Raw genomic sequence first — 22,763 nt, forward strand, 5'->3', positions numbered from 1 at the left:
CCTACAGGGCACTGTGGTGTTCACCACCCACGTACCCACCCTGGGTCGCTATGCCTTCCTGCTGCACAGCTACCAGCCTGTTCACCCTACCTTCCCTGTGGAGGTACTCATCAACGGTGGCCGCGTCTGGCAGGGTAAGTGGCCGAGTGCGTCTCAGTGAGAGGGGAGCATGATCTGGCTGCTGTCAGCTTTCCAGCCAAGTGCCCTAAGTGAGTGGCAGCGTCACTTCACCTTCTCTCAGAAGCCTTACCCAGCACCTGCTCCCTGTATTAGTTAGGGCTGTCCATTTGTGTCACAAGCGGTGGTCCTGTATGGGTATAGATGACCTGCAAGGGCTGCCTGTAGGCTCTCTGCCTGTGACACATCCTGTCTGTGTCCCCTTCATATCTCTAACTGTACCCTACACCCAGGACAGGGCAGCCATGCAGCTAGCAAGGTCGGTATTGGAGCCTGACTTTCATGTTTTGACCCCTGCCAGGCCACGCCAGTGCCGGCTTCTGCCCTCATGGTTACGGCTGCCGTACCCTGGTGTTGTGTGAGGGTCAGACTATGCTGGATGTTACAGACAACGAACTCACCGTGACCGTGCGTGTGCCAGAAGGCCGGTGGCTCTGGCTGGTGAGGCCCAGGGCTGGTGTCTGATTTGCAGAGTGCCTATCACGTAGCTGGGGGTCTCGGTCAGAGACCTGTTTGCCGGGGTGTTTCCCACAAGTTCACCCTGTGAGGCTATAGAGGGCCACTGAGCCCACGGGGCGGAGGGGCCTTCCCAGACCAGGTGGAGCCTTGGTAACAGGAGAAAGAGGAGGACACGAGCGGCCATGGCTTATGGTCCCCTTCACTGCCCTCGGCCTATGACACACTGCCTTCCTGAGTAGCCACGCCCTAGCCCTTGCCGGCCTGAGGGGGGCACCCCATCGCCTGCTCCTGCCTGCAGGCTGTGTTTCCTTCCCCCAGCCAGGCCCTTTCTCTGGAGCCTCGGGAAGGTGACGAGGCATTGTTTTCTTAGGACTATATACTTATCGTCCCTGAGGATGCCTACAGTTCCACTTACCTCCACGAGGAGCCCCTGGACAAATCCTACGACTTCATCAGCCACTGTGCCACCCATGGCTACCACATCAGGTGGGCTGGGTGAGGGCAGGGCATGGGTCTTGGGGCTCGGGGGTCAGGCCAGGAACCAGCGTCACCAACGTTTCTCAATGTAGCCCCAGCAGCTCATCTCTGTTCTGCCGGGATGCTGCCACCTCCCTGTCTCTCTTCTACAATAACGGGGCCCTACCTTGTGGTTGCCACGAGGTGGGTGCCATGAGCCCCACATGTGAGACCTTCGGAGGCCAGTGTCCCTGCCGGGCCCATGTCATTGGCCGTGACTGCTCCCGCTGCGCCACCGGCTACTGGGGTTTCCCTCACTGCAGGCGTGAGTAACCAGCGCTCGAAGGAACATCAGAGCCAGTGTGCTGAATGCCAAGGGCTTCCTGGGGGATGGGTTGCACCAGGACCCAGGCAGGGGGCATGGTGATCAAGGGGACACTCTGGAACCCAGCAGACTAGCCTGTCACTCACTGTCTGGGCACTCCTTCTAAGAGATTGTAGGAAGCAGCAGGTGGCCATAGCCCCTGACAATGACACATTGATTGTTCTTGTGCAAGGAGCTATGTGAGGTGTGGAGCTATGAGGAAGGGGTTAGAGCTAGGGGTGGTGTCCCTGGCTTTCCCTACCACATCCTTACGGGCTGCACCTGGGGCCCGAAGGGGACAGAGGGGCCAACCATGTTACCCACCCCAACAGCCTGTGACTGCGGTACCCGCTTGTGTGACGAGCTCACAGGCCAATGCATCTGTCCACCACGCACTGTTCCCCCTGACTGCCTGATCTGCCAGCCACAGAGCTTTGGTTGCCACCCCTTGGTTGGCTGTGAGGAGTGTAACTGCTCAGGGCCCGGTGTCCAGGAGCTGACGGACCCCACCTGTGATGTGGGCAGTGGTCAGTGCAAGTGAGTCTTGTGGGGTCTTGGGTCGGGGAGAACATTGCCCCTCACCCAACTCCTCTGCATCTCAGAAGATACTCTCGGGGCCTGGGTCCTAGGTGGCTCCGGGTGACCCAGGGCTGGAGGAGGACTCACATTGCCTTTATCCATACGCAGATGCAGACCCAACGTAGCTGGGCGTCGCTGTGATACCTGTGCCCCGGGCTTCTATGGCTACCCTAGCTGTCGCCCCTGTGACTGCCATGAGGCAGGCACTGTAGCTAGCGTATGTGACCCCTTCACAGGCCAGTGCCATTGTAAGGTGAGCAGGGGCTTGTGTCCAGCTCACTTTCCTAGGTCACCTTCCTGCGTCGTCTGCTTCAACCATGACGTCGTCCTCAGCAGTCTCCCTGGGCTGGTGGGGCCTTCCTGGAAACCAACTGACCTTTGTTGTCCCCCCTGACCTTAGGAGAACGTACAGGGCTCAAGATGTGACCAGTGTCGCTTGGGGACCTTCTCCTTGGACACTGCTAACCCCAAGGGCTGTACCCGCTGCTTCTGCTTCGGGGCGACAGAGCGCTGTGGGAGCTCTAACCATGCCCGGCATGAGGTATCCTGCCCTAGCCTGGAACTGAGACGGGAGCCACTGGAGGGGCCTGGAATGCAGGGCAAGGCCGAGTTAATTCTCCATGTGACCCACGTGTGTGCTTCACAGTTCGTGGACATGGAGGGCTGGGTGCTGTTGGGCAGTGATCGGCAGGTGGTGCCTCACCAGCATCGGCCTGAGATGGAGCTGCTCCACGCTGACCTGCGCCTCATAGCTGACAGTTTCCCAGAGCTGTACTGGCAGGCCCCGCCCTCCTACCTGGGTGACCGGGTGAGCAGGGGCATTTGGTTTGAGGGCAGGAGTATTCTTGGGGTGCCGGGGGAAGTGGGTGCCAGTGAGGTACACCCAAGGGCCCGTGGAGCTACATTACATTGTAAAGGGAGCGTGGGAGGTACCCGGATGAGGGGCCGTAAGGAATGGGCGTGGGAAGGAAGAGGAACGTTCCCTCTGTGCCGGCTCCAGGTGTCATCCTACGGTGGGACCCTTCACTATGAGCTGCACTCAGAGACCCAGCGTGGTGATGTCTTCATTCCCTATGAGAGCCGGCCGGATGTGGTGCTGCAGGTAGTTGGGTGGGGTAGGTGTGTCCCGCTGGGATAGTGGGCCAGCCCGGTTGCCAGCCCTTACCCTGGTGCATGTGTCTGGCTCTCAGGGCAACCAGATGAGCATCATCTTCCTGGAGCCGTCATACCCTCCACCCGGCCACATTCACCGAGGACAGCTACAACTGGTAGAGGTGAGCAGAGCTGGGCTGGACCCCTGTCCTGCCCAGGAAGGAGCCATAGTCGCTGTACTCACTGCTCTCCACGATGGAGAGCAGCCCTGTGGTAGGAGACAATGGCTGGTCACCCGGGAGTGAGTGGTCACCTCTGGTTTTAAGACCTTGAACATAGTGGATGAGACGAGATGCCCTGGGGCTTCAGTTTGTAGCTTGACCTTTTTTTCAGTTTACTACATTTTGTTTATTTGGAGTGTGTGCGTACACACATGCGTGCACGTTCCGGCGTGGGTGTGGAATCGGGACAACTTTTAAGAGTGGGTCTCTTCACCACCCCATGCGGGTCCCGGGGATTGAACTCTGCCTGTCAGGCCGAGGGCAGGCAGCCCGTTACTACTCACTGAGCAGTCTCACTGGCCCCGGGGCTCTTTATTTTTTTAAAATGTTGTTTGCTGCATGGATTCTTGACATTTTCAAGTTTATCAGGTGGTCATGTTTGCTCATTTTTTGCGTCTTACTTGTCTCCCTGATGTGGGAACGGGCCCATTTATGTTTTACTTTTTCCCTAAAAGCTTGAACTGTTTCCTTTGCATATTCAAATTCTTCAAATACCTGGGGTTGACTCTGGTGTGAGGTACGGGCTGCTCATTCTCTTCATGGGTGGCTGCTGGAGTTCCCTACCCCTGGGATCTCCGCGCACCTGCGGCCTCTAGGCGAGGGTCTATCTGTACTGCGTGCTCTACCCCAACTGAGGTCCTATCTTGGCCCCACAGGGGAACTTCCGGCACCTGGAGACCCACAACCCAGTGTCCCGTGAAGAGCTTATGATGGTGCTGGCTGGCCTGGAGCAGCTGCAGATCCGTGCTCTCTTCTCACAGACCTCTGCCACCGTCTCCCTGCGTAGAGTGGTGCTAGAGGTAGCTGGCGAGGCCGGCAGGGGCCCTCCAGCCAGCAATGTGGAATTTTGTATGTGCCCTGCCAACTACCGTGGGGACTCATGCCAGGTAAAGCGGTGAGGGTGGGCGCCGCAGGTCCTTCCCCGAGCGAACTTCTGCCAGCACCCGCCCTCACTCTATCCCATCTCTGCCCACGTGTGTCTTCCTCTCTGCTACCCTGCCAGCCTTGTTCGTCAGCTACTCCATCATCACCTGCCTCTCCCCCCCCCACTACACACAGCTGCTGTCACCCATCCATTGCTCAGCCCAGTACCCACCCACCCACCCCCAACTGTCACCCTCCCTCACCGGTGCCCGTCTGCCTGTGGCTCTGGGTAGTCTAGAGGTACCTGGGGAAGGGCTGATGTTTGTGGGTAGAAAGAAGACGGCTCTGGTCGACAGCCACACAGCCTCGTCTTCCCGAGCGATGCCGTCTACATTTGGCAGTGTGTCCACAGGTCCAACAGCCAGACAGGGCCAAGGGTTCTAGCATCCAACTCCTGGGCCCTGTGATCCACGGTGTGATATCCGTGCAGCCCATGCTGGTGCATGAAGGTCCCCGGGGACTGATGTGTGAGCCGCTGCCTGGTCTGCCCAGCCTTGGCGCTGGCATCGTCCAGTCACTAATGCCCTACCTGCCTTCCTTCCTCCAGGAATGTGCCCCTGGCTATTACAGGGACATCAAAGGTCTCTTCCTGGGCCGGTGTGTCCCCTGTCAATGCCACGGACATTCGGACCAATGCCTTCCTGGCTCGGGCACCTGCGTGGTGAGTAGTCTGCAGAGCCTGGCCAGCCCAGGAAGACCCCAGGGCCCGTGGGTGGGGCTGGGGTGGGGATGTGCCTGCTTTCAGCACTGACTTCCCACTGTGCCCCAGAGCTGCCAGCACAATACAGAAGGGGAGCACTGTGAACGCTGCAGGGCCGGCTTTGTGAGGACCGACCCCGGCGACCCTGCAGCCCCCTGTGTGAGCTGCCCTTGCCCCCTGGCAGTACCTTCCAACAAGTAAGCAGCGCCTGGTCCCTTCTGTAGTCCCTGAGCAGCTGGGGTAGGCCCAGTAGGTGGCACCCAGCCCCGGTGCCCACCCCGATGGAGACGGGGGTGCAGCTGCTGCTCGCTTCCTTGCAGCTTTGCGGATGGCTGCGTCTTACGAAACGGCCGGACCCAGTGCCTCTGCAGAGCAGGCTATGCCGGGGCCTCCTGTGAGCGGTAATTAGGCGGGGTGACTCTGTACAGATCCGAGGGTGCCCTGAGTGGGGCCGCCAGACCCTGACGACTCCCTTTTCCTTGTCGCCCGTATCCAGCTGTGCGCCTGGCTTTTTTGGGAACCCTCTGGTGCTGGGCAGCTCCTGCCAGCCCTGTGACTGCAGCGGCAACGGAGACCCCAACATGATCTTCAGTGACTGCGACCCCCTGACGGGCGCTTGTCGCGGCTGCCTGCGGCACACCACCGGGCCCCGTTGTGAAAGCTGTGCCCCTGGCTTCTATGGCAATGCCTTGTTGCCTGGCAACTGTACTCGTAAGCACCGGGTGGGATCTCGGATACACCCTAGGAACAGGTTGGTTATATGCCAGTGTGACCCGGCTCCTTTCCCTGCATGGTCAGAGCCTCCGTGGTGGCCAGCTTCTCATGGCCAGACCCTATACTTACCTTGTCCTCTTTAGGGTAGGGCAAGGCCGCAGGGAGGAAGCCAAACAGGACCAATGAGGTTGTGTGTGAGGCCTGGACCAAAACTTGGGGAAAACCGTAGGAAGTAAGGTGCTGGGTTTGGAGAGACGGGGTGGGGCCAGTAGAGTTACCATAGCCCCCCTCCCTACTTTCTCTAGGGTGTGACTGTTCCCCATGCGGGACAGAAGCCTGTGATCCCCAGAGTGGGCGCTGCCTGTGCAAGGCAGGCGTGACTGGACAACGCTGTGACCGCTGTTTGGTAAGGCTGGGAGAGGTTACAGGGAGGGACCTGTGGAGGTACGCCGAGGGAGAGGTCTATGGAGGAATAGACGAGGAGGAGGTTCGGCTGGCCCCGAGGAGCCTGAGATAGCCCGTCCCCAGGGCTGGGCAGGCTGTTGACTGCAGGGTGTGTCACAGGAAGGACACTTCGGCTTTGAGCAGTGCCAGGGCTGTCGCCCTTGTACCTGTGGGCCATCTGCCAAAGGCTCCGAGTGCCACCCTCAGAGCGGTCAGTGTCGCTGTCAGCCAGGGACCACAGGACCCCAGTGCCGCGAGTGTGCCCCTGGCTACTGGGGGCTCCCGGAGAAGGGCTGCAAGCGTGAGTTACCAGAGTGTGGGCAGTAGGCTGGGGAGGCGGGCATCCTTGGACACCTGTCGTTACCTCTGCCTACCCCTCTTGCAGGCTGCCAGTGTCCACGGGGCCACTGTGACCCACACACAGGCCACTGCACCTGTCCCCCAGGGCTCAGTGGGGAGCGCTGTGATGCCTGCAGCCAACAGCACCAGGTGCCCGTACCGGACGGGCCCGGGGGCCATGGCATACACTGCGAAGGTGCGCCCTCGCCGTACACGTCTCCATATTTGCCCATCCTCTCTTCCTACCCTGCCTGGTGTTCCTTCCCTGTATTAAGTAACCTCAGCACCCCAGAGGAACCCCAGTTGTCTGTCTCCATTTCCTGAGGGATTATCACAACTCCGTGCTAACCTGGTACCCACTCTCTTACTCCTAAGTTGAGGAGTAAGTTGGGAAACTGGCCACTGCCATCAGCAGACCCCACTGCCCAGGATTTTCCCCAAAAGAGTGCTCCATAGTCTTGGGCCCAGCTTCCTCCTCCCCACCCAGTCTTGGGCCCAGCTTCCTCCTCCCCACCCAGTTTCCTCCCGACCCTGGGATGGATGGGTGCCCTTGCTGACCTCTTACCCCGATGACTTTGACATAGCCAGCATGGCTCCGTCCCTGGGCTTCCCTGACCCTGTCCCTATGCTGACCCCACGGTGCTAACCCATTCTTCAGTTGGTCCTGCAATCTCTGGCTCACCCATACCCTCAGTGTCTCCTCTCCCCTGCCTACAGTGTGTGACCATTGTGTGGTCCTGCTTCTGGATGACCTCGAGCAAGCTGGTGCCCTCCTTCCCGCCATCCGGGAGCAGCTGCGGGGCATCAATGCTAGCTCTACAGCCTGGGCCAGGCTGCACAGTCTGAACGCCTCCATCGCTGACCTGCAGGTATTTCACGCCCACCTGCCTTCTCTCTGCCTCCGGCAGCTGGCCCTGTGGTACTTAACTTCTTGCCCCTAACAGGGTAAACTCCGGAGCCCACTAGGACCCCGCTACCAGACAACGCAGCAGCTACAGACTCTAGAACAGCAGAGTGCAAACCTTCAACAGGACGTTGAGCAGCTGGGCAGTCAGGCAAGACCTGTAAACCCTGTCCCGGTGCCCTGCGGTGCCTTGCCTTTCCTCAGGAAGCTGTCACTGGGACACGCCCCTCCCCCCCCCCCCCCAGTCCTCGACACCAAACCCACCTCCCCCTAGTTCTTTAAACCATTCCCCCATCCTCAGAGCCACCCTTTTCACCGGACTCATGCCCCAGCCATGTGCCCACAAACGCCATAGCTGAAGAAAACTGTACCCACAGGCCACGGGGGCCCAAGACCGGGCAGGCCAGCTGGTGGACAACACGGAGGCCACACTGGGCCGGGCACAGACATTGTTGGAGACTGTGCGTGCTCTGGACCGTGCCCTGAGGGGTAGGGCTGGCTGATGGCATGGGCGGGCTGCTTGGGGTGGGGTGCAGGACCTCCTGGAAGTCTCCCCTTGAGCGGGCAAGTGGCTAGTTGGCCAGGGTGTGTTGGTTCCTTTAGCATTGGACTGACCCTCACCCAGCTCCCCTAGGGAATACTTGCAGAGTTCCTTAGTGGCAAACAGTCCAGCAACTGAGAAGAAATTGGGGCTCCCAAGCTTACGATAGGATCTGGCACAGACAAAGGATTGGAGAAAAACTGAACTTCCTGCTTAGGAAAGGCCAGGGAGAGGGCTGGACCAGCACGTCAGGCGTACAGGAGGGGCAGGCATAGGAGATAAAGGCGGAGAGGGAGGGTATCGTCTAAAAGCCACCAACGTGCTGTCGGGCTATGTGCTGAAATACCCCAGACGGGTCTCAGGCTTGGAATTAGATCAGTAGAGGCCACCCGCGGGCCGTGACGATCTTCTCTCTGTAGAGCTGGCATCTCGCATGGGCCAAATGTCTCCAGACGGTACCCCTGCACCGTCTGGAGAGCAGCTGCGCTGGGCACTGGCTGAAGTGGAGCAGCTACTCTGGGATATGCGGACTCGTGACCTGGGGGCCCAGCGGGAAGTGGCAGAGGCTGAACTGGCAGAAGCCCAGAGGCGTGAGTGGGGCCAGTTGACGTTAGGCGGGGCTGCTCGGGGTGTCACACTAGATGGGCACTGGGCAGAGACCAGAGTGACCACCCTTCCTACTTCGGTGTTGGCCAGTGATGGCTGGTGTGCAGGGGCAGCTGACCAACTTCTGGGAGGAGAACCAGTCATTGGCCACACACATTCGGGACCAGCTGGCCCAGTATGAGGCTGGCCTCATGGACCTCCGTGAGGCCCTGAACCGCGCGGTCAATACTACCCGTGAGGCCGATGAGCTCAACAGCCGTAACCAGGAGCGGCTTACTGAGGCCTTGGTGGGTTCACCTGCTTCTTGCCCGCCGTTCCTGCCCCCACCCACTCCCGCCACCTCCTCCCCAGGCCTCTCTTCCCCATGTCCTGGCTTTCTGTCAACTCTTCCCAATCTCCTCTCCTCTGCTTTGTTCTTCCCCCATTTCCCCCAACCCTGTCCTCCATCCTGTCCTCTCCCTGCTCTGCCCTATCTCCTTCCCCTCTGCCCTCTCCCTCCTCCCCTCTGCCCTCTCCCTCCTCCCCACGGCCCTCTCCCTCCTCCCCACGGCCCTCTCCCTCCTCCTCATGGTCCTCCCCTCCCCCTCTTTCCTACCCAATGATGCTCAGGGCCCCATTACATCTTTTATTCCCCCTCTCCGAAATTTTTGCCCCAAGTTATGGAAGCAGGAGCTGCTCCGGGACTATGCCACCCTAAAGGCTGCTCTTCAGGCTGCCAGCCTCACCTTGGGCCATGTTTCTGAGCTTCTACAGGGCGTGGACAAGGCTAAGGAGGTGAGCACAGCCCACCATTCCTCCACAGCTCCTCCAAGGTGTTCGCTGCCAGCTTAGAGTGTCCAGGACTCACTTGCATGCAGAGCAGCATCTGGTCCTGGGATCCCAAATGAGAGGGTAAAAAGGCCCATCCCCCTCCTCAGGATCTAGAGCGCCTGGCAGCCAGTCTGGATGGAGCCTGGACACCCTTACTGAAGAAGATGCAGGCCTTCTCCCCCGCTAGCAGCAAGGTGGACTTGGTAGAGGCTGCCGAGGCCCATGCCCAGAAGCTGCATCAGTTGGCGATCAACCTGTCTGGGTATGGGCCATCCATCCCGTAGAGTGCAGCCTGGGTGCCTGTGGGCGCAGTTGACCTTTAAGTAGGGTGATGGGTCTGGGAGAGCTCCTGGAGGGAGAAGTCATTATTCCAGAAGGCCCCAGGCTTTCTGTAGCCTCTTGGGAAGTGTTGGGCCCAAATTTTGGTAGAAAAGAGCAGATCTAAAGAGGTTAGACATGGATGTAGCCTGCCAAGCTGTGATCCCCAGCACCCCCATCCACACATCCCGTGATCCTCCTTCCCTCCTGCAGGATCATCCTTGGCATCAATCAGGACCGCTTCATTCAGAGGGCTGTGGAAGCCTCCAATGCCTACAGCAGCATCCTGCAGGCTGTTCAGGCTGCTGAGGACGCCGCAGGCCAGGCACTGCAGCGGGCCAGCCGAACGTGGGAGGTGAGACCCTGAGCATCTGTGGCTCAGAGGAGCCCTGCTCCCCAACCCCAGTTGTGTGAGCAGCAGCCCCCGGTGGTGTGAGCAGCAGCCCCCAGTGGTGTGAACAGTCCCTGTAAATAGCTCTTGATCTTCTGCAGACAGTGGTGCAGCGGGGCTTAGCAGCCCGAGCCCAACAGCTGTTAGCCAACAGCAGTGCCCTGGTGCAGACCATCCTTGGGCACCAGGAGAGGCTGGGCCGTGGTGAGTACTTGGATCCTTGGGTGGTGGTGGGGGGGGGGTACACTGACCTCTGTGAGATGTCCATGTAGCTTTGGGATGGTTCTAGTGTGGTTCAGGGTGAGAATCAATAGGCACTGGGCATTTCCTGCCCTATGTGACTTGTGTTGGCTGGTTCTACTCCAGGGGGTAGGGGATGCTGATAATGTCTGTCTGTATGTCTCGGTGTTACGCCAATGGACAACAGCCAGAGAAGGATGAAATTCAAGGCCCCCGTCTTTGTTCTCTGTCCTTCTATGGGCCGGGAGGGTTGGGTGGAACTCCTTGTCACTGAGGCTGCCTCCTTCACAGCTCAGGGCCGCCTGCAGGCTGCCGGGACCCAGCTGCATGACGTCCGGACCAAGAAGGACCAGCTGGCGGGCCAGATCCGGGAGGCACAAGCCATGCTGGCCATGGACACAGGTATGTGGCTCATCCCTGCTCTTAACCCGTTGCTCCTTTGTGCCCCGTAGCGCCTTGTGAAAGTAGACACATTCACACTGGCGGCCGGTGAGTCATGGGAGGAGGCTCCCATGCTAAGGTACACTCTGGGGTTGTACCTCTGAGCTGAGGCACAGGTCGCCAACACAGCAGCCCCAGGCACTGGGGTGCAGGGCAGCGGTGAAGGCTTGAATGAGAGAGAGCACACAGGGCGGGTAGCAGCCGCTGGGTGCTGATGGATGTAGGAGCATGTCCAGTAGAACCTGTTGGCTCAGAAGGAAGGCGTTCCTAGGAAAAGACCACGTGACCATGGAGGTCAGAGTGGGGTTCATCTGGCTGCCCCTCCAAGAGGGCTCAGAACTCAGTGAGAACAGCATGGTCTGGCCTAGTTGTCTAGGTTTCCCTGTGGCCACCAGAAGTCCCAGGCACACCTGGGTACAAACTTCAGAAGCTGGGCAAGACTTGGGAATTGATGGTGGTCCTTGGTTGGGAGGATTGCAGGACCAAGAAAGGTGTCTGGGTAGAATTTCGAATGCATTGAGCTGCAGGTATGGGGGCCTATGCTACCCATGGGGTGGGCATATAGGGTGGCTATCCTGGGTGGGGCCCAGGGAGCATGAAGTTGTCCCCTGCTGGGCATGGCCTCCATCTGCAGGTGACACCAGCAAGAAGATCGATCACGCCAAGGCTGTGGCTGCCGAAGCCCAGGACACGGCCGCCCGTGTGCAGTCCCAGCTTCAGAGGATGCAAAAGAATGTGGACCGATGGCAGAGCCAGCTAGGGGGCTTGCGAGGGCAGGACGTGGGCCAGGCGGAACGTGATGCAAGCACTTCAGGTGAGTTGGCGGGTCTCGTCCTCCTGGGGCCTGAGGTACCGAAGACAGGGTTCTCAGCCCACCTTTCCTGCAGTATCCACCCTGGAGAAGACACTGCCACAGCTGCTGGCCAAACTGAGCCGTCTGGAGAACCGTGGAGTGCATAATGCCAGCCTGGCCTTGTCTGCCAACATTGGTCGTGTGCGCAAGCTCATTGCCCAAGCCCGGGGTGCTGCCAACAAGGTGGGTGGCTTCTCACCTTAGGGCTGTATGTAGCGCCCCGGAGGATGGGTAGTAAACTCTGATGTGCTACCCTCCAGGTCAAGGTGTCTATGAAGTTCAATGGGCGTTCAGGAGTGCAACTGCGTGCCCCACGGGACCTCGCTGACCTCGCTGCATACACTGCCCTCAAGTTCTACCTACAGAGCCCAGTGCCCGAACCTGCACCGGGCGAGAACACTGGGGACCGCTTTGTTCTGTACATGGGCAGTCGCCAGGTACCAGCCAGCAGGAGGGGGGATGGGCCACAGTGGGCGGCAAGTTAGAAATGGGTGATGTGTGGCCCATCCTGACAGCGCGTTCTGGCCTCCACCACAGGCCACTGGGGACTACATGGGAGTGTCTCTGCGTAATCAGAAGGTGCATTGGGTGTACAGGCTAGGTAAGGCCGGCCACACCACGCTCAGCATTGACGAGAACATTGGCGAGCAGTTTGCAGCCATCAGCATTGACAGGTACAGATAATTGAAGAGAGGTTACACACTTGTGGCTCAAAGTGTCCTGTCTGTTCCTCACCCCTCACCTCTGCTCTTAGAACCCTCCAGTTTGGTCACATGTCTGTCACCGTGGAGAAGCCATCGGTTCAAGAGATCAAGGGGGACACAGTGGCCCCTGGGTTGGAGGGGCTGCTCAACCTACAGCCTGATGACTTTGTCTTCTATGTGGGAGGGTACCCCAGCAACTTCACGGTGAGCCTAGCTCCGCCTCAGGGTAGTTACAGAGCGTGCTGGCAGCCCTGTCTGTCTTGACCTGGGGGAAAGTCCTTGTCTGGTTTTAGTTCATTCTCCTACAGTCTGAGTGCCCCTTGGTCCCTAGGCAAGCAGGAAGGTGCCCTGACCATGCTCTTTACCCACAGCCCCCTGAGCCTCTCCGATTCCCTGGCTACGTGGGCTGCATTGAGATGGACACCCTGAATGAGGGAGTGCTCAGTCTCTATAATTTTGAGCAGATCTTCAAGGTGGACACTGCGGTGGATAAGCCGTGTGCTCGGTAGGTAAGGCCCAGCACCTCCCATTTCTAGCTTATCTAGCAGTCCCCCTTCACTGACCTGAACCCTCTAACGTGCAGCTCCAAGGCCACTGGTGACCCGTGGCTCACGGACGGCTCCTACCTGGATGGCAGCGGCTTTGCCCGCATCAGCTTTGAAAAGATCACCGGCACAAAGCGCTTTGACCAGGAGCTGCGGCTTGTGTCCTACAGTGGGATCATCTTCTTCCTCAAGCGAGAGGCATGGCTGGCCCTATGCCCTCTGCCCCCTTCTCCCCCCCCCACCCCCCCCGTTCGGGATGTGCCCTGCTCTGACCCTTCCTAATGCCCCTGAGATGCCCTTGCTCTGCCTTGTCCCTGCAGAGCCAGTTCCTGTGCGTGGCAGTGCAGGAAGGCATCCCTGTGCTCCTTTATGACTTTGGCTCCGGCCTGAAGAGGGCCACCCCACAGCAGCCCCTACAACCCTTGACAGCACACAGCAAGGCGGTAAGGTGAGGGGCCTGGGGATAGGAGGCCCAGCAGGGACTCAGCTTTCATGAAGCTTGCTGCCCATTCCCCGCAGGTCCAGGTGTTTCTAGTGGCTGGCAACCACAAACGTATACTGGTGCGTGTGGAGAGGGTCACTATGTTCACTGTGGACCAGGACAACATGCTGGAGATGGCTGATGCCTACTACCTAGGGGGGGTGCCACCTGAGCAGCTGCCCCCAAGGTGAGCATGGGCCCTGGGGTATGTGTGGGGTCCCTGTGCCGGCGGGAGCAGCCACTCAGTGTGTGACCTGTGCCCTGCAGCCTACAGCAGCTCTTCCCCTCTGGAGGCTCTATCCGTGGCTGCATCAAAGGCATCAAGGCTCTGGGCAAGTATGTGGACCTCAAACGACTGAACACCACGGGTATCAGCTTTGGCTGCACCGCTGACCTGCTGGTGGGACGAGCCATGACTTTCCATGGCCATGGCTTCCTGCCCCTGGCACTCCCCGATGTGGTGCCCATCACTGGCGAGGTCTACTCTGGCTTTGGTTTTCGTGGCACCCAGGAGGACAGCCTGCTGTACTATCGAACCTCCCCGGTGAGCTGTTGGCAACTTTGCTTGTGCTGTAGCCATGGTCTGGGCCTGTGGGAGTTGGAAGGGATGAGTCTGGACTCCTGGCCCTGCCAGCTGACCTTGCTGCCTCTGTCCCTAGGCTGGGCCATACCAAGTGTCCTTGAAGCAGGGCCATCTGACACTCCAGTTCTTGGGAACAGCAGTAGAGACTCAAAGGGTCTTTGCCGACGGCGCTCCCCACTACGTTGCCTTCTACACCAATCACACAGGGTAAGCCCCGCCTTGGACAGAGGGAAAGAGTGCTGGTATGTTCTATAGGGAGGGTGTGGGTGAGGCTGGCCAGGGATGGGAAATCCTGCCTTCTCCCCAGGGTGCAGCTGTTTGTGGACGACCAGCTACAACGGATAGAGTCCTCCCAGGGACCACTCCCCACGCTCCAACCACAGCCTCAGGAGCCCCCACAACTTCTCCTGGGGGGCCTGCCTAAGTCTGGCACCTCTCACAACTTCAGCGGCTGCATCAGCAATGTTTTTGTGAAGCGGTGAGCGGGGAGCTGGTTGATGTAGGGAACAGGTCCCAGCTGACCCCCCCCATCCCAGTTACTGACGGTACCCACCTGCCCTTCCCTGCCCCCACAGACTTCGGGGACCACAGCGTGTGTTTGACCTACAGCAGAACATGGGCGGTGTCAACATCAGCATAGGCTGCACACCAACTCAACTCATCCGGACCTCAAGGGCCACGGCTCAGAAGGTGGGGTGTTCAAGGCAGTGTATGGGCAGGCCTGGGGCAGCTGGGAGGCTGGCTACCAAAACTCTGGCTCCTGCACTGCGGTCGGTCTGATCTGTGTTCTAGGTATCTCGCCGCAGTCGCCAACCTGGCCAGGACCTTGCCTGCACACCACCCTGGCTCCACAGGACTATTCAGGACGCATACCAGTTTGGGGGTCCCCTGCCCAGTTACCTGCAGTTTGTGGGCATCTCCCCGTCCCGCAGGGATAGGTAAGGTGGGCCAGGCCAGGCTTGGGTGGCATTGGAGGTGCTGCGCTGTCCAGGCTGACACCATGCTTGGCTTCCAGGTTCCACCTCTCGATGCTTGTCCGCCCACGTGATGCTTCCCAGGGCCTCGTGCTCTCCGCTGTCCCCCTGTCGAGTCATGGTCCTTCACTGGTACTCTTTTTGAGCCATGGACACTTTGTTGCACAGACGGAAGGCTCAGGGCCCCGGCTCCAGGTCCAGAGCCACCAGTACTCACGGGCTGACAAGTGGCACAGGGTGAGAGTTTAAGGAGAAAGGGTGTGGGTGGCAGGGTGTTGGGACAGTGCTGACCGGGTTACTTCCCACACCCAGGTGTCTGTGCGCTGGGGAATGCAGCAGATCCAGCTTGTGGTGGACGGCAGCCAGACCCGGAGCCAGAAGGCACTGCGCCCTCGGGTCCACAGGGCTGAGGGCCCACAGCCCCACACCCTTTTTGTGGGAGGTCTCCCTGCCAGCAGTTACAGCTCCAAGCTCCCTGTGAGAACATCACTCCCCATCCCTGGCCTTGGCCTGGGTGTCTGCCTTCAGTAGACCCAGCCTGACACACGTGTTCCTACAGGTGTCCGTAGGGTTCAGTGGCTGTGTGAAGAATTTGCAGCTGGATAAGCGGCCCCTGAGGGCTCCAACGCGAATGGTGGGGGTCACACCCTGTGTCTCGGGACCCCTGGAGGATGGCCTGTTCTTCCCAGGCAGTGAGGGAATTGTCACATTAGGTGTGTGGGGCAAGGGAGGTCCTATGGGTATGGGGGCTCTAAGCAAGGGCCCGGGCCTCACCTACCACGGCCCCTCCTCCCCACAGAGCTCTCCAAGGCCAAGCTGCCCCATGTAAGCCTGGAGCTAGAGGTGCGGCCCCTGGCAGCTGCTGGCCTCATCTTCCACCTGGGCCAGGCCCAGGCTACCCCGTACATTCAGCTACAGATGTTGACAGGGCAGGTGAGCAGGGCTGGGTTGCGGGGTGAGTGATGTGTGTGGCTTCTGGTGGACAGAGCCTAACTGTCTTTCACCTCAGGTTCTGCTGCGGGCGAATGATGGGACAGGAGAGTTCTCCACATGGGTGACCTACCCCAAGCTTTGTGATGGACAATGGCACCGAGTGGCAGGTGAGGGGACTCTTTTCCTCTTCTATAGAGCGGTGGGTTGTAGAAGTTGACACTGCAGGTTGGCTAGCTAGGGGACACAAATCTTCTCCACAGTGACCAAGGGTAAGAACACGCTCCGGCTGGAGGTAGACACGCACAGCAACCGTACCACAGGCCCTTCCGCAGTGACCCTGGCTGCTACCCCAGCATCTCTGCACCTTGGGGGCCTGCCCAGTAAGTATGGACTGCCCTGTGGGAACTGGGATTCTCTCACCCTCCAAAGGGCAGCAGAGGTTTCTGGAAGTCTTCTCTGGCCCCTCTATTTTCAGAGGCAACAACTGCTCAGCCAGAGCCCCCTGCCTATCGAGGATGCATGAGGAAGCTGGTGATCAATGGGGACCCTGTCGTTGTAACTGCTTCTGCACGAGTCCAGGGAGCAGTGGGCATGAGCGGCTGCCCCTCTGGAACTCTAGCCCCAGCTTACTCTGCAGGACTTCCCAGGCCCCTGGGGTGGAGAAAGGCACTGACCCGCCCCCTACTTCAGCGGGTGTTTGCCTAGACTTTTCATTTCTGGTCTAAGTGATCTTTACATAAAAGACTCTGCAGAACAGACTTTATACTTTGTTATTCCTGCCTGACAACCTTTAGTAATTGTTTCACTGGAGTGTGTTGGTTCAGACAGCAATGACTGAGCCAGGCACAGGCCTGGTGCTCAGGCAAGTCCAAGACAAGAGTTGGCAGGTACAAGAAAGGGCTTTATTAGTGGGGTGGGACAGGGGAGGGTACAAAGCAATCACAATCGCCACTACAGAGTCACACAACTATGAATCCCAACTCGGGGAAGGTCAGCGAGTAATTTAATCTAGACTCATATCTTCCTCTTCATCTTTCTTGTCCTTCGTGTCGCCCTCCTTCGGCTCCGATTTGGCGTTATTCTGCATGGCTTTGGCAAATGCTTCCACATCTGAAATGGCCACAGCAGGGCTATACACTACCCAAGCAGACAGCCTCCAGCACTCCACACAACAAGGGGCTAATGCTGGCCAAGACTGAGGGTCGGTAGTACTCACCTCCTTTGTTGGCGGCCTCCACAGCCTCTGCAGGAAGGCCGAACTGGCACATGAGGGGGCCGAGCTGTCCTGAGGCCAAGGCCGCACTGAACATACCCAGGGCCTACAACAAAGAGTGTACATGCAGAGCTGGGGGCCTGGGGCACCAGGCCCACCATGCTGGAAGCCACAGGTCCAGAGCGCCATGGACACACCTGTTGGAACTGGGGTGAGGTCAACGTGTTCTGGATCTCATCTGCAGTCTGCGGCAGAGATTCCCCAGAGGGCAGGTAGGGCAACAGGCGCTCCTGAACGTCTGCATTAGCGAGGATGGGAGCCATGATCTCTGGTGTCAGAACGCTGGCCAGATCCACTAGGATACAAGCAATGTAGCCATCAGTGGCCTGCAGCCAGCCCAGGCAGGGTAAGGTGGGCAAGTGTGACTTGACACCACAAATACACCCAGGCTCCACATCTAGAAAGGCACCGGGTGCGGGCTGTAACAGCTCTTCACCCCTGGGGCACCTGCAGCTCTTTACCTTGCTGGCTGCCTCCTGGCCCTGCCGGCACATTCATAGTGGCCAGAATGTTCTGGAGGTCACTCAGCTGGATGGGCTGGGTCGGGCTGGCTGCTGTGCTGGTTCCATTACCTGAGCTGGGTGCGGGACTTGGACTGGTTGTCGAGGCAGCTGCTGGGGCAGAAGGGGCTGGGGTGGCGCGAGCGGAAGAGGTGGTGGAGGATGGGGTGACGGCCGCCGACTGGCTCCGCGAGCTGGATGAAGAGCTGCTTGCCGGAGGCCCACTGCTCCCCAGCAAGCTGGCCAGGCCTGGCCCAGTGAGGGCTCCAAGCCCACCTAAAGGAGCAAAGAAACGTGTGCTAAACACATCAAGCCCGCCTAAGGCACTAACCCATGTCCTCAGACTCAAGACACCACACAAGGCAGGCCACAGGAAGCTAAAGTGACCACTCTAGTCTGGACCCTAAAACCTGTTCTGCCAAGCCGAGTCATCCCCACCCTCCTCCCCACGTACATCTGGGCCAGAACAGTGCCCACAGTGTCTAGAGCATCCTCGGCTCTGCCCCAGACAAACTACATACGCACACACAGGTAGGTATCCAACCCGGTCCCTCCCTGCCCGCCCAGCTTCTACACAGCAGACAAGCACCTACCAAAAAAGGGTGATACAAGGAATACACGGACACAGACATGTCAGGACACACAATTGTCAGGTGTGTGTGTGTGAGACTTTTGTTTATGCTACATTTGATAAACTCTGTGAAGCTGGGTTACGGTGCCTGTATAATATACCTGGCAGTCTCAAGCAAGGAATGGGTGAGGCTGGCAGGCGAAGAGCACAGATAGAGGGGCAGCCATGGAGAAAAGAAAGTGCACAGGGAAAAGGTAGAAGGGTGATTTAGAAGAAGCTAGAAACAAGCCAGGCTAAGGCTGGGCATTCATAAAGAATAAGCCTCCTTGTGTGAGGCGGGCAGCGGAACCCTCAAAAAGCCAAACGGGGGAAAAATCTTACAAAATAGTGGTGCCCAGCGCGGAGCCCTGATTCCTTAATTGTCTTTTAAGCTGACCTATTCAGCAACTGTCGCTCTGTGGATAGGATACCAGTAACAGCGAGGCCTCAAGAACTGAACGGAAGCCTGAGGGAATTCTGTTCCCCAAGGCATCGACTCCCTCAAAGCCACTAAAAAAAACTTACTTAAACCCCACTAAAGAACTCAGGATTCAAGGGTCGAGGTAGAATCCCACTTCAGAGACCCAAAAAGCAAGCAGCTCGTACCCCTGTGTGTCACCTCCCTGTGTATCCCGGAAGTCCTCATGCTTTCCTCCTTATAAACCCTTCTCCGCCTGGCTCCTCCCTACAGCTTCCTGAAGGCAGGTGAATTTATTTAGTCAAACACATCTTTGCATCACTAAACAAGCGTTCCAGAGCTTAAACAAAAGTAATACACCTTAAAATGACATTCTACCACCCAGACATGGCTTCGAACTCAGCAAGAGGAGCCGGGAGGAAACGCTGTGTCTTGCAAATACTGCAAAGACACCTTATGGGACAGCTAGGGACAGCGGGGTATTACCCAGTCCTCCGAGGCCGGCTGGTCCGATGAGCTGCATGAGTTGGCTATGACTCATGTTCCCCAACAGGCTCTGCAGTCCACCCTCACCTGGAGAACACAGGAATCAAGACATGGGCCTGTAGGGGCCATAGCCAGGTCACTACACATTGCTGACTATGGCAGATGCCTGGCCTTGGCCTCTGGAAGGAGGCAGCGAGGATCAGGTGAATTCTGCCCAGTAGAGATGAAGTAGAGAAAGAACCAGAACTTAGTTAAGCAGGGCTCTCTCGGCCTTACAATCAAACTGCCAGTTCAGGGATGAGCTGCCCGCCCAGGACCAGGGGATCGTTACCGCCCAGCGCTGAGAGCTCATGGCCACCACCCCCGCTTGCTCCCAGGGTTCCAGGCATGGGGGGGTTGTTCAGACACTCGTTGACTTTCCGGCAATGCTCTTCATCTTGGTCAGTCTTGGGCTCCTGCCAGAGAGGATAGGCAAAGAGAAGGGTAAGCACTGTGTACAAGGAGCTGGCTTATGCCTGCCTGCTGGCTTCTCAGCACCCACATGCCCAGCCGTCCTGACTCAGCCCACACGGGGACTGGAAAAGCAGTCACCTGCAAATGTCACAGCACCAGAGACAGAGCCAGCCTAAGAGGCAGCAAGTAATGGCGGCAGCAAAGCCAACGAGAAGCCTCCAGTGCCTCCAGAGTAACACACTAGCCGCATCTCAACACTGCCCGAGGGGCGGCTGGCCCTAAAACTTCGGGATACAGTGCGATGTGGCCCCTGTGCTTGTGGCAGAGGGGGCGGGAAAAAGGCATTACAAGAGTGAAGAGGTCCACTCACAACGGCCAGAGCTGTCCTCAGCTGTGACCAGAACCCAAGCTGAGAGGCCTTCCTGACATTCTGGGGACACACAGCTGCTGCCCCTTTGGATAAGGGTGCCAGTCCACGCTGAAATGTGTACACCACCCCTGAACGTACCCCAACGCTAGCTTCTGACCCCAGACTGCCCTTACACCCAAGAGAGCCCACGCCCCCTACCACCACAACACCGCATTAACACCGCATTAACAGCACGAGAACACAAATGTCAGTGGCCTCCAACAGGGCAGAGTGTGGCACCGCTGGTGTGGGGCCGGGAGGACACGCGAAGGAAGGCCTCAAGCGTTGTCACAAGGAGACAGAGCGGGCCACTCTCCTGCATACCTGCATCCAGAAGAAGAGTCTCTTGGACCCGGCCTTAAACTTGAGCACGTAGACCCTCCCGCTGGGGCACTGGGGCACCCGCTTGAACTCACAGTCATCGGGAAAGATAATCAAATCCTGGTGACAAGAGGGAACAGTCAGCCACGCCAAGGTTTACGTCCCCCGGAAACGTGCTGCACCCGAGTCTGACAGGGCTGGGGTCGACGGGCTGTGAGGGCCCGGAGACTTTTAGCAAGAGGCATTCTGGAACTGTGCTCCAAGAAGCAAAAGGTCAACCAGTGTGCGACAAACAGTGTAGTCTGAGAGACAAAGGGCCTCAAGGAAAGCAGCCTCTCCAAGAGCTCAGACTGCCCGAGGCTGTGAAGGTCAGGTCCGCACACCCCTCCACCACACTGGAAGTTCAAAGTCGGGGCTGGCGACGATGTGGCCAGCTGACTTTGTCACCCTGTCAGCAATCCGTCCCTGCTAAAACCTTAAGAAGCATGGCCACCACGGGGTGCATGGCTTCCCAGAGTGACCGGGGCAGTGTAGTCTGCCAACCTCGGGGCCAGAGGTCCGCACCCTCCCCTCTTGCCCGGAGCCTCCGCTGGCCTGCTCCGGCCGCAGGACTCACATCCTCCACGGTCCCAGAGGTCCTGTCTTTCCAACAGAAGTGGATGAGGGAGTCGTCCGTCTGCTGGATGTACACGAGCCCTTTCCGTTTATCTGGGGTGACCGTCGTCCCTTTTAATGACATCTTTCCTGCCCGGAACTCCACCAAATACTTGGTGGACGATCCCCGAGAGCCGGGCACCAGGCTCGGGAACAGGGCGCCTGAAGTCGTCATCCTGAAAAGCACAGCGAGGCCCCGTCGTGCGGCGTCGCGTGCGCGGCGTCCCGCCCAAACGCTGGCCGGCCCGGGGCTGCCCGGGAGCAGGAGCGCGCCGGGCCGGGCTGCGCAAGGGCCGGGTGCCGTGCGCGGGGCCGAGCGCAGCCCCGCGGGGCCCGCGACGTCACTGCCCGCCCGCGCGGAGCCCGGCCCGGCGCGTCCGGGGCCCCGGCGTCCGGCCCAGGCTGCCTCGGCCCGTCCCCGCTCCCGCCGCCCGGCAGAGCCCGGGCCGCGCGCTCCTGCCTCGCCGCCGCCGGGCCCCTACCTGGCTGTGCTCACACTCGGCCTCAGGGGCGCCGTCCGGGCTCGCTCTTCCTCCTCGGCGCCTGCCGAGCCTCGCCGGAAGCCCGCGCTCGGCCCGCCCCGCCACCGATTGAGTTCCGTCAGCCGCGCGGCCGGCCCTGACCCAGTCCCGATTGGCCCTCGCCGCTGTCCATCGCGCCCGGCCCGCCTCCGCGCCGGCGGCCTGCTTCCGGCGGAAGCGCGAGCCAGAGCGGCCTCTATTGTTGCTGTGTCATAGGGGAGCGGCGGCGGCCCCTGGCGGCGGCGCCGGGAATCGCGGGCCGGCGCGGCGGGGCGGGGCGGGGCGGGGCGGCGCTGCAGGGTCGAGGCCGGGACCCGGGGCGGTGGGCGCCCGACGGTAGGTACGCAAAGGCGGCCGTGGGCACCCAGGGGCGGGTGTCGGCGGCGGCTGTCCACACCCGCAGGAAGGCAGCCGGCTCGCCTTGCATCACTCGGTGAGCGGGATGTTGGGGCCGGAGACATGGAATAGTCACATGGTTGCAGAGGTAGGAGCGAGGAAGGTGTCAGCTCCGTGTCACCGCGTGCTAACCTGACATACCTCGCAGCAAAGTACTAGAGATGGGGAGGCCGCTCGCTCGGGCGGGGCACGGGAGGGTGCGGGAAGGTAATGTGGGGTTGCTCAACGCTGCAACCTTGCGCCCCGTACGTAGCGAGCCAGGTGGAGAGCCCGAGCGTCCTCACGGTTTTTGTCTAACGCACCGCTCTCCCTCACCGACGGCCCCAGGCCCATCCTCCATCTCTCTCTCTCCAGGGTTGAGCAGTGCTGAATCTTTGGCTTCCCACAGCATGCTTCACAGAAATCTATCTACCATCTGTACATGTGTGAAACGTGCGGTGCCTTTAGCTTTTTCTGGAAGGCAGAAAGGTGAAAAGTACTTTTTTTCACTTATCAGTACTTGTTCAAAGCTGACACAAATGTGTTCCAGGCCAGCCTGAGCTACGGGGAGATCTGCCACAGTGCTTCGCTCACTTTAATTCCCGCCTGGCATTATGATGCATCTGTCATCTTCTTGTTGGGAGTCTGTCCCGCGGAGGTCTAAGCACAACTTCCAGTATTTGGTTCTCTTTCAACCGGGACTTCCTGTGAGCAAACTTGGGTTGTCAGGCTTGCCTAGCAAACAGTTTTACCTGCTGAGTCATCTCACTGGTCCAGTTTCTATCTTTTTTACTACAAAAAAAACAAAACAAAACAAAAACACCCTTCAATTTAGCCTGGTTCATGTCTATAATAATCTCAGCCCTCATAAGGACAAGGAAAAAAACAAA

General features: G+C 59.1%; 2 protein-coding genes across 2 annotated transcripts in view; one reads left to right on the top strand and one right to left on the bottom strand.

The window, feature by feature from the left end:
- Positions 1–16,611, top strand: part of Lama5 (laminin subunit alpha 5) — a 43,855-nt gene extending 27,244 nt beyond the window's left edge. Inside the window, exons 31-79 of the mRNA XM_051185077.1 lie at positions 8–134; positions 479–618; positions 1,007–1,122; positions 1,206–1,417; positions 1,789–1,993; positions 2,144–2,288; positions 2,436–2,576; positions 2,682–2,843; positions 3,036–3,137; positions 3,226–3,309; positions 4,065–4,295; positions 4,880–4,993; positions 5,102–5,229; positions 5,353–5,433; positions 5,529–5,743; positions 6,052–6,152; positions 6,311–6,491; positions 6,576–6,725; positions 7,247–7,398; positions 7,474–7,584; positions 7,811–7,922; positions 8,394–8,564; positions 8,671–8,867; positions 9,238–9,354; positions 9,498–9,652; positions 9,922–10,063; positions 10,201–10,303; positions 10,631–10,741; positions 11,415–11,594; positions 11,668–11,816; positions 11,894–12,070; positions 12,171–12,307; positions 12,388–12,541; positions 12,709–12,842; positions 12,921–13,080; positions 13,203–13,325; positions 13,402–13,550; positions 13,631–13,907; positions 14,023–14,153; positions 14,254–14,424; positions 14,522–14,636; positions 14,739–14,884; positions 14,962–15,157; positions 15,233–15,397; positions 15,480–15,633; positions 15,720–15,853; positions 15,930–16,020; positions 16,114–16,233; positions 16,329–16,611. Coding sequence (XP_051041034.1) covers positions 8–134; positions 479–618; positions 1,007–1,122; positions 1,206–1,417; positions 1,789–1,993; positions 2,144–2,288; positions 2,436–2,576; positions 2,682–2,843; positions 3,036–3,137; positions 3,226–3,309; positions 4,065–4,295; positions 4,880–4,993; positions 5,102–5,229; positions 5,353–5,433; positions 5,529–5,743; positions 6,052–6,152; positions 6,311–6,491; positions 6,576–6,725; positions 7,247–7,398; positions 7,474–7,584; positions 7,811–7,922; positions 8,394–8,564; positions 8,671–8,867; positions 9,238–9,354; positions 9,498–9,652; positions 9,922–10,063; positions 10,201–10,303; positions 10,631–10,741; positions 11,415–11,594; positions 11,668–11,816; positions 11,894–12,070; positions 12,171–12,307; positions 12,388–12,541; positions 12,709–12,842; positions 12,921–13,080; positions 13,203–13,325; positions 13,402–13,550; positions 13,631–13,907; positions 14,023–14,153; positions 14,254–14,424; positions 14,522–14,636; positions 14,739–14,884; positions 14,962–15,157; positions 15,233–15,397; positions 15,480–15,633; positions 15,720–15,853; positions 15,930–16,020; positions 16,114–16,233; positions 16,329–16,558 — 7,299 coding nt within the window. The 3' untranslated portion in view covers positions 16,559–16,611. The remainder of the gene's footprint in view (positions 1–7; positions 135–478; positions 619–1,006; positions 1,123–1,205; positions 1,418–1,788; positions 1,994–2,143; positions 2,289–2,435; positions 2,577–2,681; positions 2,844–3,035; positions 3,138–3,225; positions 3,310–4,064; positions 4,296–4,879; positions 4,994–5,101; positions 5,230–5,352; positions 5,434–5,528; positions 5,744–6,051; positions 6,153–6,310; positions 6,492–6,575; positions 6,726–7,246; positions 7,399–7,473; positions 7,585–7,810; positions 7,923–8,393; positions 8,565–8,670; positions 8,868–9,237; positions 9,355–9,497; positions 9,653–9,921; positions 10,064–10,200; positions 10,304–10,630; positions 10,742–11,414; positions 11,595–11,667; positions 11,817–11,893; positions 12,071–12,170; positions 12,308–12,387; positions 12,542–12,708; positions 12,843–12,920; positions 13,081–13,202; positions 13,326–13,401; positions 13,551–13,630; positions 13,908–14,022; positions 14,154–14,253; positions 14,425–14,521; positions 14,637–14,738; positions 14,885–14,961; positions 15,158–15,232; positions 15,398–15,479; positions 15,634–15,719; positions 15,854–15,929; positions 16,021–16,113; positions 16,234–16,328) is intronic.
- Positions 16,612–16,758: 147 nt separating this feature from the next.
- On the bottom strand, positions 16,759–21,602 carry Adrm1 (ADRM1 26S proteasome ubiquitin receptor). The gene is made up of 9 exons (XM_051185003.1): positions 21,460–21,602; positions 20,940–21,153; positions 20,327–20,443; positions 19,472–19,595; positions 19,141–19,227; positions 17,588–17,902; positions 17,264–17,421; positions 17,070–17,172; positions 16,759–16,963 (listed from the first exon to the last, which is right to left on the bottom strand). The coding sequence occupies exons 2-9, from the start codon at positions 21,150–21,152 to the stop codon at positions 16,857–16,859; spliced, it is 1,224 nt and encodes a 407-aa protein (XP_051040960.1). The 5' UTR covers position 21,153; positions 21,460–21,602; the 3' UTR covers positions 16,759–16,856.
- Between the last annotated feature and the right edge of the window lie 1,161 nt (positions 21,603–22,763).

Source organism: Phodopus roborovskii, unplaced genomic scaffold (assembly GCF_943737965.1).
Source record: "Phodopus roborovskii unplaced genomic scaffold, PHOROB, whole genome shotgun sequence".
NCBI lineage: Eukaryota > Metazoa > Chordata > Mammalia > Rodentia > Cricetidae > Phodopus > Phodopus roborovskii.